Source organism: Lactuca serriola, chromosome 2 (genome assembly GCF_051521515.1).
Source record: "Lactuca serriola cultivar US96UC23 chromosome 2, Lser_US96UC23_V15, whole genome shotgun sequence".
Lineage (NCBI taxonomy): Eukaryota > Viridiplantae > Streptophyta > Magnoliopsida > Asterales > Asteraceae > Lactuca > Lactuca serriola.
Window position 1 is genome coordinate 33,106,226 of NC_136409.1, and position 11,744 is coordinate 33,117,969.

Here is an 11,744-nt window from a genome sequence, read left to right on the forward strand (position 1 = left end):
TGGTCAGATTGATCTTCTCGTTGATGTCTTCAACCATTTGTGGCAAGTAAGGGTGATCTTTCTTTCTATAAAGTCTCCTTTAAGTTTTTTACTTGTCCTATCATTAAGTTTCATACTTTATAAACTTTTGTTTATGTGTTGTATATAGTATGTATGTATTTGTTTATGTGCTGATTTTTTTATTCATTTTGCAACTTCAGTTTCTTAGTTCATGTTGTGGTTTTGCTTTTATAAAATAATTGATAATAGACAACATATACAAGTCCCTGTTGGTTTTACATTTCCATTCGTTATCAAATGTAGACATTGATGTGAGATATCAAAGTGAGATTTTGTTTTTGTACATATGGATGTGTTCATGTAAACATTTAAATGACAAAAAAGAAGTTAATGATAAAATGTTGCATATTTATGTAATGAAGATCATCAATCATATGAGTTTCGGACATAGAAGTTCTGTAAGGGTTGTGAGATAAGTTTAAATGGAAGCAAGTATTTTCAGTCAAACAAATCAGTCACATTGATTAGTAAGCATGTTTTCTAAATAATTAGGGTTAATGACTTAGGAGGGTAATAAGGTTTCCAATTTGTCCGGATTAGGTCACTAAGGTTTTTTTTTGTGCGTATTAGACCAATATGGTTGTTATTACCGTTTAGAAATAGTCATTTTTATCTGTTAAAACGACTATTTCTAAACGATAATAACAACCATATTGGTCTAATACACTCAAAAAAACCTTAGTAACCTAATACGGACAAGCTGGAAACCTTATTACCCTCCTAAGTCATTATCCCTTTTATCAATTCCTCAATAATTGTTATAAAATATAAATATACAGAATGAACATTTATTTACTAACCGTAATAAATTTAAAACTACATCATTATATTAAATAATTTTGAAATTTAAAATAAATTAAAAATATACATCATTAGATTGTACCTCACAATGAATAAATGTTTTACCGTCTAGTAAAACAAATTAATAAAGTAATTCTTTTAGACTTTAGTCTAATTAAATATGCTATTATATATAACTTTGAGGTAACCTTTTCAATTTTTTTATAATTTAATTTGGTAATAATTATTAAATACAATTAAATGGATAGTACCTTGCTCTTAAAACCATAGACTCTAAGGCTTTGTTTTTTTGTTTTTTTTTTATTAAGTCTTGAATTTATAAATTGTACTAAAGTGATAATTATATTTGAACTGATAAAGTATTCTTGATAAATGTTGTTTTAAACATAATGCATTATCTGAATGGGTCCTACTAATTGGACCTAAAATTTACTTATAAGACCTCCTGTAATTATGGTATAATTATGGTTGTTTAGTCAATTTTCAATACCTGGGAAATTAAACTTTGACTTTGAAAATTTAATATTTTCAGCTTTTTTACACCATTGATATCTACAAATATCAAACATTGAAAACTGTATACTCTTAGGGGGTGTTTGGCTTAGCTTTTAAAATCCTAGAAGTCCTTTTTGGAAAAGTTGTAAAAAGTCAGGATTTCCTGACTTTTCCAAAAAGTTCATTTTTCTTGTATAAAATCTCCAAAAGTAACTTTTAAAATCAGTGCCAAACATCTTTTGTCTTTTTTTCTTTTTCAAAAAGAATTTTTAGACTTAAAAAGCTAAGCCAAACACCCCTTTAATTCCTGATTAATTTTCAACTAATCCAACAACATCACATCTAATATAAAATCAAAACTCTGTAAACAAACAAAAACAACTTCTCATATTAACCAAAGGTAAAATGAAAATTAATATAAATATATTTTAACGCCTCCAGTGAACACCAACACCTCCGGTCCGACCACCGGTGTTCCAACCGTCATTCTCTTTGCCGGAGATGAATGTGTGAGAGAGAGAACGGAAAATGAAAGTGAGAGAGAGGGAGAGAGAAACCGTTTGGTGGTGGTAGTGGCTTCCCGTCGACCGGTGTTCTTCGACCGCCATTCTCTTTGCCGGAGAGAAGCCGTCATTCCTTCGACCTCCATTCCTTCGCCGTCCACTGCCACTTCCTTCGACCGCCCACTAGCCTCGCATCTCACCACCGAACCCACTAGAAACGAAGCCATTTATCTTCCCTTCCTCTTCTGCATCAACGACCACTGCCATCTTCCATTCCTCTTCTGCGGTCGAAGGTAGCCACCGGTCCGACCACCGGTGTTCCAGCCATCATTCTCTTTGCCGGAGATGAATGTGTGAGAGAGAGAGAGAGAGAACGGAAAATGAAAGTGAGAGAGAGGGAGAGAGAAACCGTTTGGTGGTGGTAGTGGCTTCCCGTCGACCGGTGTTCTTCGACCTCCATTCCTTCGCCGTCCACTGCCGATGGAGCCACCGACGATGCTTCCTTTGCGAATGTTGCTGTCGATGGAGCTAATCTTGAGGATGAAAGATTTGTTGAATGTTGCTGTCGATGGCGGCCATATAATAGATTTAGTATTTTAGGGTTTTTTTTTTAATTTATATGTTGGTTTAGGGTTTTAAAAGTATTGGGTTGGGTTTAAAAAATTGGGCTTTTTTAAAAACAAAAATTGGTTTTTTTCTTAAAAAAAATAATTCTTTTTATATAAAATTTATTTTAATAACCCGCATTAAAATTTTATAAAATATCTATTTTTAGTTGCTTTTAATTTTTTATATTTTTTCAATATTTTAATTATTTATCTGATGTGTTTTTTTTTAGAGATGTTTAAGTTTTTAGGAATCAACTTGTCGGCTAGAGATAAAGATTTTTCTACAAAAACTTCGGCATTTTCCACATATAATTATATCAATTATGATGCTTTCAGATACACCATATATACTAACTCAATTGAAATTTGATTGCAGAAGTTCAAGTCTCGTGAGGAATTATTAGAGTGGACACAAAACACCGCACGTTCTTTAGGATATGTTATTGTTACTAGAAGATCAAAGGCATATGGGAACGGCTTCGTGCATACAGTCATACTTATATGTGATCGTGGTAGAGAGTATAAACCTAAAGAGTATACAAGTAGAGCATCTGGAAGCAAAAAGACTAATTGTCAATTTCAATTGGAAGGAAAGTATTCAAAAGAACATGATAAATGGACGCTACGGGTAATATGTGATGAACATAATCATCCACCGGCACAACATATGGAAGGTCATCCATTTGCAAGACAGTTATCAGTCGATGAGACTCGTTTGGTGGCTAATTTAACAAGAAAGAACGTGGCGCCACGTGACATCCTGTCAGCATTGAAGGTTCAAAACGAAAACAATGTGTCGACAATTAAAACAATATACAATGCACAATAAAAGATTCGGATGCACGAGCAAGCAGGAAGAACTCCAATGCAGGTTCTTATGTCCCTTTTACACACCAATGATTATGTTTATGAGTTTACTACATGCGATTCAAATGAGTTAGAAAATTTACTACAGCCCGATTACTTTGTAGATGGCATATTGAACAAAACATTTTGAAGCATTGCAATAAAAGTATCACGTTGGAAGATGATCGACGCTCTTTTAGATCATTATGGAACTTACTAATTGATTCTCCAACATTGATGGATTACACGAAAAACTACATGCGACTTCAATCAATGTTGATAAAATATCCACGTAAGCTTGTTTTTTAGCTATATTTCTAAATCATAACCTTTATATTATTATTTATTTACGTATTTGTTAACTATATTTCTAAATCACAACATTCAGGTGTTTTGAAATACATAGAAGATACTTGGTTGAACAACTACAAAGAAATGTTTGTATCTGTTTGGATTGATCAACATCTTAATTTTGGAAACAACACAACCAATAGATTCGAGAGTGCACATGCCAATTTAAAGAGATTTTTGGACTCTGCAAGTTCTAATCTCGATAGATTTGTGCAACGAATTAATGAAATTGTGCAATCACAACTCACTTCAATCAATGAAAGCTTTGAGAAAAGCTTAATTTTCCGATATAAGCATCATAATTTGTACTGCTTCGGGTTACTAAGAGGTTCTGTTTCAAACGAAGCTCTTGATATAATAGTAGGAGAGCTCCAAAGGTTAAATGTGTCAAAGTTAGACTCCTCAAATTGTGGTTGCAAACTCCGTACCAGTTGTGGGTTACCATGTGCTTGCATGCTTTCTGTTTACTTAAGCTCAGGTTAGTATGTTCAATTACAACATATATAAATTTTTAAATATTACAAAAATATTTATTTTGTATTTTAATACAGGTGAAGAAATACCCTTGGATTTAATAGATATCTTTTGGAGAAAGCTTAGTATTTCTGATACGAAGCCTGAAAAAAAAAGGCAATATTTGTTGCGACAATGAAGTTGAAAAGTATAAAGAAAATTTCAACAAGCAGACAGAAGCAGGAAAAAAAATTTATTTGAACAAAACTAAAAGAGATATACGATCCGCGCACAATTGATGTTGGAGAACCTACAGTTCAAAATAAGACCCGCGGACGGCCGAGTATGAAGAAACAACATAAAAAGAATGTCAACCCTCCGAATCAAGCTCCTCCTAGATGCAATGACTCTACCACATCAGAGTTCATTGGGTTGGATTTAAATAAAGAACCTGAAAGGCATAATTATTCGTACGCCATTGACTTAAATGAAGAACCACGAATGCATGATCCATTCCCAATGAAGAGTATTCCTGATGTATTTCATGATTACATCGAAAGATACAAGATGTACTCGGTGATGGAAACAGTGGGTTTCGAGCGGTAGCTGTTAGTCTAGGGCACAGTGAAGACCAATGGCTATACATTAGGCAACAATTGCTTGAAGAGTTAGAAAGTCAATTTTATGCATACCAAGAAGTTTTTACTGATGGGTTCAATGAGGTATACGAGTCTTTGTGTTGGTTCGAGTCACCTGTATATTTGCGACATTGGATGATTATGCCTTTGACTGGTTACTTGATTGCCAACAAGTTTGGTGTGATTGTTCATTGTCTAAGCCATGAACAATCTACAACATGCTTCCCTCTTTGGAGAGGTCCTGAAGAGTTTCAATCTCACCGAAACATTACAGTGGTAATTGTAGGAAGACATTATATTTCGGTGTCTTTAAAAGGAAATTACCCAATGCCTCCAACCACAACATATTGGAATGCTCATAAAAGCTCGTCTGCATCTTTCTGGCAAACTATGTATTGGTCGCGTTTCGAATTATACAATCAACATAGGCCTCGTAGTTCTGAAATACCTTGGATACATATCACGGATTAAGTATGAATGTAATTGAACTCTTTTGATATGTATTGCTTTCAAAATTTTGTTTTATTATTAGTATGTCATATTTGTAGTCTTTTGTTATAATATTTTTAAATAAAACAATTTTAATAAATTACATACAAATAACCTAAAAAATATATAAAAAAAAATTATATTTAGCCTATTTTATTTTGCAAGTTTAATAACCTAAAAATATATATAAAAAATTATATTTTACCTATTTTATTTTGCAAGTTTAAAAAAAATATAAAAAATTATATTTAACTATTTTATTTTGCAAGTTTAAAAAAATATATAAAAAAAATTATATTTAACATATTTTATTTTGCAAGTTTAAAAAAGATTATTAAAATACTTTGACTTAATAATTATACATAAAAGACATAAAATTATTATGTAATGATGATTATTAAAAGGTAATGATTAGTATAATGATTTGTTTATTTAAGAAAAAAAAGTAAGGTAATGATTAGAAGGGTCCTTTAAGACTAATAAAGGGTCTAATTAGATGGGCCCTATCTGAATTTGAACAAATGACTATTTTACCTTTTTGTTTAAAAATGATAAACTACAATTTCTTTAAAAATTGTAATAAAATATGAATACATAGAATTATCCAAGCTCAAAGAAGTACATCGTCATATTAAATAGTTTTTATATTAAAAATAAATAAAAAATAATATTAAAAATATACATCATCACAACTCGCAATGGATAAATGTTTTAGCTTATGGTAAAAGAAATTACTAAAATAAATATTTTAGTCTAATAAAACAAATACTATTAAACTACTTTGAGGTAACTTTTTTTTATATATATAATTTAATGTGATAATAACTATTAAATACCGTTAAATGGATAGTATCATGCTCTTAAAATTATAAACACTCAGGCCTTATTTTTTTTCTTGGTTAAGTCGAGAATTTATAAAGTGTATTGAATTTCTAAAGTTATATGAAGTGATAAAGTATTTTTTATAGAGTTGTCACGGTGTGGGGAATCATCGCTACAACATGACTATGCATTTCTGGTCACGGTTTCCTTTTGTCCTGCCACGGCGTAGCCGCCACTAATGTCTTAAACCCTAATTTTTTGGGTTTTGCAACATATTTAAAGGAATGAGGAAGCTAGGGTTTGCTTATCCTTAGGCTTCACCACCCTCCTTAGCCATGAAGAAACCCTATTTAATGCCCGAATCTTGAGGTGATTTATACTTTCAATTTTTGGCATTTCAAGATTGCCACGACGTGATGGAGGCACCACCACAACTTGGAGAGGAAAGTTGGAACTCATGTTTCACTTAAGCCGCCACAGAGTGGCAGTATTTAGCCACGGTGTGGCAGCTGGCGTGTGGAAAACCCAAATTTTCCGGTTTTGCTCCATATTTAAAGGAATGAGGAGGCTATGATTTGCTCACCCTCAACCTCGTCAAGATTTGAAGAAACCCTAATATCTTTCCTCCATTGTTAAAGCCATTTTTAGTGTTCTTGGAAGTTCTTGAATGAAGAAAGAAGAAGAAGTGAGCTAAGATTCAAATAACAAGTCTCTATTCTTCACCTTAGCACTCTTTTGGAACTTTGTTTTGTGTAACATTGGTATTTCTAGTAGCGAGAGCAGTCGTAGTTGAGTAGTGACCGAGATGTGAGTCTTGTCACTATGCTTATGGGTTGAAGACACCAATGCCAACTGTTACACCCTTACCCAGAACAACGGAAACGTCCGGGGGGTGGGGGGGGTGGGTGACTTCATCTTGTAATATTATCACAGTATATATAAATGAATCATAGACAACATCATCACCATACATTCAATAATACACTATACAAGGTTTACATCATTGTATTTGTTTCACAAAAATTACATGCCAAAATATTAAATGTATTATGGAAGCACAAAAAAAAATACGACATGAGTCCACATGTTCTTGATGATCGACCTGCTTAACGAGTCCCTGTGAATACAAGTTATTTTGAAAACGTCAACATATATAATGTTCGTTAGTTCATAAGCATGTTTGTATGAAAACTTTGTATCATTTTGTAAACACCAGAAAATCTGATATTTTCTATAAAAATGGTTTGTAAGTTTTGTTTCAAATCTTCTAGTAGAGCATGCGTGTTCTTGTTTGATAATGTATGAAGAGAGTTTCCATAAAATACTATATTTTCTGAATATAAAAGAAGATGTGGTCTTAACCCCAAGACCCGAGCAATAAAAATGTATAGTACGTACTTTGTATCACGAAAGAGTATATGTCTTCCGTAAATTTATTTGTTTGGTATTCTCTTTGTGAGTCGCTATTACCATGCTTGATATGACTGTATGCATGTCATGACGTCTTCAGGCGTCGTGATAGGTAAGACATTTGTCACCCTAGACTGACCCGTCTAGCTGTAGCGAATAGCTCAGGTGTGGGGGTGTCAATCCCATACAGATCTACACACAAATTCTCGCTCTCGCTCCAGGAGACTCTGGTTATAACTATAGGACTTATGATGTACACTAGGTAGGTACGAATGAATGCGTGTCTCACAAGAGTCTTAACTAAATCTACGCGAATAGTGCGTCACGTTGTTTAACGCTTTAAGTAATGTTTCAAGTATGTATTTTTTTTATTACAAAACATTGGTGATGGAAAATACCATTTGTTTTTATCAAAATGTCAAATGGTTATTGTTATCAGCCCAATTAACATAGATTGTGTCGTGAGGCTCAATAAACACGAAATTTAGTATAACCGGCCCAATAATCATGTAATGAATATATAGGCCCAATACTCATGAAATGAGTATATAAGGCCCAATAAGCATGTGAATGGGTATTTGAGGCCCATTTTTGATAAAATGACATTTTTGGCCCATTAAGCCGAGAATTTACCATAAATGCCCATTTTTGATAAAAATGCTGTTTTTTAGTCCATAAAACCGCGGGTTTCCAAATAAAGCCCGTTTTATGAAAAATTTAGACTTTAGACCCAAATTAACCGTATATTATCATTTAAGGCCTTCTTTTACGAAAAATGGCACTTTTGCGCCCATAAAACCGTATGTTGAAAAATAAGGCCCAATAAAACCGAAAATCATCAATTTAAGCCCATTAAACCAATAATGGCTCCAAAAGTCCGTCTTGTTTAAATTTATTGTCAAAAATGGCCCTTTTGCATTATTTCTTTACTTTTCTCGTAACTTTTGCATGTTAAATCTTTTCAACATTTTTTAGAGTTACTTCAAGTGATTTAGTTTTTAAACATCACCGAGATTTGGTAGGTATTTCGAGTTTTATGAAAGTCTGACATGTCTTCATGGCTTAATCACAACATATACATGAAAGATACACACATTCATGCATAAATACTTAGATTTAACACAAAACCAACTTGTATTCTCCCCTAAAAGTCACTAAATCACAAAAAAGGAGGGGTATGAAGCTCACCTTGTTGATGGATCGGTTTTGATGAAGAAATGAACGAGAATGAAGGTGTTTTCAGCCTTGGATGCTTCTTTGAGATGAATTTTCGAATCCTGGAGAGTTCTAAGAGTATGACCATGAAAGCAAAGTGTTTATGAGGAAAGGATCTAGCATAAAATGGAATAAATCAACTTGAGTTTATATGATCTTACAAAAATGTGAAGCTTGAAGTGATCTTCTTGAAAGCACACACACACACACAAATTCACGAATTTTAAAGTGGGAATAGGGAGTTCTTGGTGTTCCTAGAGAGATAAGGAGTTGTGAGAGTTTTTGTGATTGGATAATGGATGAAGTGAGGAGGGTGTGGGGGTCTTCGGCCGTAAGTAGTGGGAGTGAGAAGAGAGTGGGTTAAATGGGTATTACATGGAGGTTAGACTCTAAGTGCATAGACGTTTTAGGGTTAAATTGCATGGATAACCTCTATGCATTAATGAGGTGTCAAGTATTAGGATTAGTACCACATTTTTTTAAGATATATATAGGGTTGAGAATTAGGAAAGGGAAGGCAAGAAAAAGACATTGCGCTTAAATTTATTTGTAATTGATATTGTATTGGCCCATTAGGGATTTTCGATCCATGTGGGCTCATATATGAGTTTACGACTAAAAAATGGTTAAGGAGATGGGTTTTCGGCCCAATATGGTTAAATGAGTGAGTTTTCGGCCCAATATGGTCCATGAAGAGTCTTATGGCCCAAAATACTATTGCTTAATGAATGTGGCTCCCATTAGGGTCCAAATAAATGTTTTTGGCCCAAAAGAACCAAGTTGATGGGTTACAGGCCCATCAGGCCGAATAAGAGAATCCTAGTCCAACAAGAGGTTTGAACTGGGAAGTTAGGGTTTCAAGCTCAAGGTTGGGTGAATGCAGTGTAATGAATTAGGTTTAGAGTTTACACATATGATTTTGATTCGAATTGTTGTTTTTGAATGAATAACTTGTATAACATAATACTTAGGGTTACAAAAATTCACCAAAAGTAATTACACATGGAAAATATTTCCTAGTCTTAAATTACTAGTTGTGACATCATCCCCTTGTTAGAGGGAATTTCATCCCAAAACTCTTTTGAAAGTTGATCTAAAGAGCTGGAGAAAAGGTGAGGGTACTTTCGCATCATTTGATCTTCGTGTTCCCATGTGAATTCCGGTCCACGCTTTGCGTTCCATCAAACCTTCACAACCGAAATGGGCTTTGTTTTGTACTCTTTACCTCTTTGTCCCTGATTTCAATCGACTCTTCGATGAACAGGAAATTGTTGTTTACCTCAATCTAATCCAGGGGAAAAACGAGGGTTTCATCTGATAGGAACGTTTTTAGATTTGACACGTGGAATACTGGGTGTACGTTGTTAAGCTTCGGGGGTAATTGTAGTCTATAGGCTACCAGACCGACTCTTGGCGAGGATCTCGAAGGGCCCAATGTATCGTGGGTTTAGTTTTCCCGGCTTTCCGAATCGTACCATCCCCTTCGAGGGAGATACTTTCAGTAGCACGCGGTCACCCACTTTGAAGTCCAAAGGCTTTCTCCTTTTATCAACATAACTCTTTTGTCGGTCTCCCGATGCTTGGAGTCGGGCCCTGATTTGAACTATTTTCTCTGTTATTTTCCAAATGATTCCAGGTCCTGTAAGAGTGTTGTTTGGTGTTTTCCCTCTTGCCAGCTTAGCGTCTCCCTCTTGCCAGCTTAGCGTCTCCCACCTCAGCCCATCAAATAGGTTATCTGTATTTCCGGCAATGCAAAACTTCAAAGGGAGCAACCATAATACTTGTGTGGTAGTTGTTGTTGAATGAGAATTTGAGTAGCGGAAAGTGAGTATCCCATGCCTGGCCAAAATCTATCACACAAGCTCGGAGCATATCTTCTAGTGTTTGAATACTTCGCTCGCTTTGACCATCGATCTGAGGGTGGTAGACGGTACTAATGTCAAGTTGGGTCCCCAATGCTTTCTGGAATGATTGCCATAATCGTGAGTTGAATTTACTATCTTGGTCAAAGATGATAAATATTGGCACTCTGTGAAGTCTCACCACCTCCCTGATGTAGATTCGAGTTAATCTCTCCATCTTATAGTTTTCTTTAATTGGCAGGAAATGGGCGAACTTGGTTAACCGATCAACAATTATCCAGATGGCATCCAGACCATTTGTTGTCTTAGGTAATTTGGATATAAAGTCTATTTTATAAAGTCCATGGTTATCCATTCCCATTTCCACTCAGGTATGATAGGTTGTTGTAGCAATCCCGAGGGCTTCTTGTAACGCCCGCAGACCTGGGCTAGTCAATTTAGAGACAATGAGCGTCAAAATTAAAGTATGAGATAAGCCCAATATCTTTACATAAAGTTGTAGTGTTCGAAACAAGGATTCAGGTATATAAAGAACGTCGAAATCCGAGTTATAATGAAGAAGTTATGACCCATCGAAGTTTCGCAACGGAACCGGCACGACACTGGGAAGCGTAAATAGTGAATTTACGATGGAGCGATATTCAGCCTTAGCGATCTAAACGAAAGTTGTAGAATTCGTTATACCGAGATTGTCCATAAAAAGAACGCCCAAATCGGGTTTCGTATGAGGAAGTTATGATTTTTTGAAGTTTAGGCTTAGTAGTGTACAACCTGAAATCTGAATATTAGATCGAGCAGTTTTTAGCTAACACAAGCTAAACAAGAATTGAAGATCTCGTTATTTGTAGCATAACGATAAGAAAATAGATGAAAACGGACGTCAGATGAAGAATTTATGAATTTTTAACGGACCAATTGTGACAACCCGAAATTTCTATTTTTAACAATCATTCACTTTAATAGAAATCGGAACTATTTCTACCATCTGTTAATCATTTTGGGAGTCAGTTTAAGTGTTTTAAAGCTTAGTACTTCAAGGAATAACAGGAGTGAGGATGCCCTATGTTCATTTTGCATCATTTTCGCAAAAACTCTAAGAGTTAGGAGTTTTCGGTCCAAACACTATTTGGGCCGAAAACCCCCTTGACTATATATATGACACTTAGCCATATTTGTCACCTTTTCACTCTT

At 34.5% G+C, this 11,744-nt stretch overlaps 1 protein-coding gene across 1 annotated transcript; it reads left to right on the forward strand.

Moving 5' to 3' along the window:
• The first annotated feature begins 2,339 nt into the window (after positions 1-2,339).
• On the forward strand, positions 2,340-4,316 carry LOC145089143 (uncharacterized). The gene is made up of 5 exons (XM_079027624.1): positions 2,340-2,450; positions 2,844-3,242; positions 3,467-3,605; positions 3,702-4,142; positions 4,216-4,316. Exons 1-5 carry the CDS (start codon positions 2,340-2,342, stop codon positions 4,314-4,316), a joined length of 1,191 nt encoding a protein of 396 aa, XP_078883750.1.
• Positions 4,317-11,744: the final 7,428 nt, after the last annotated feature.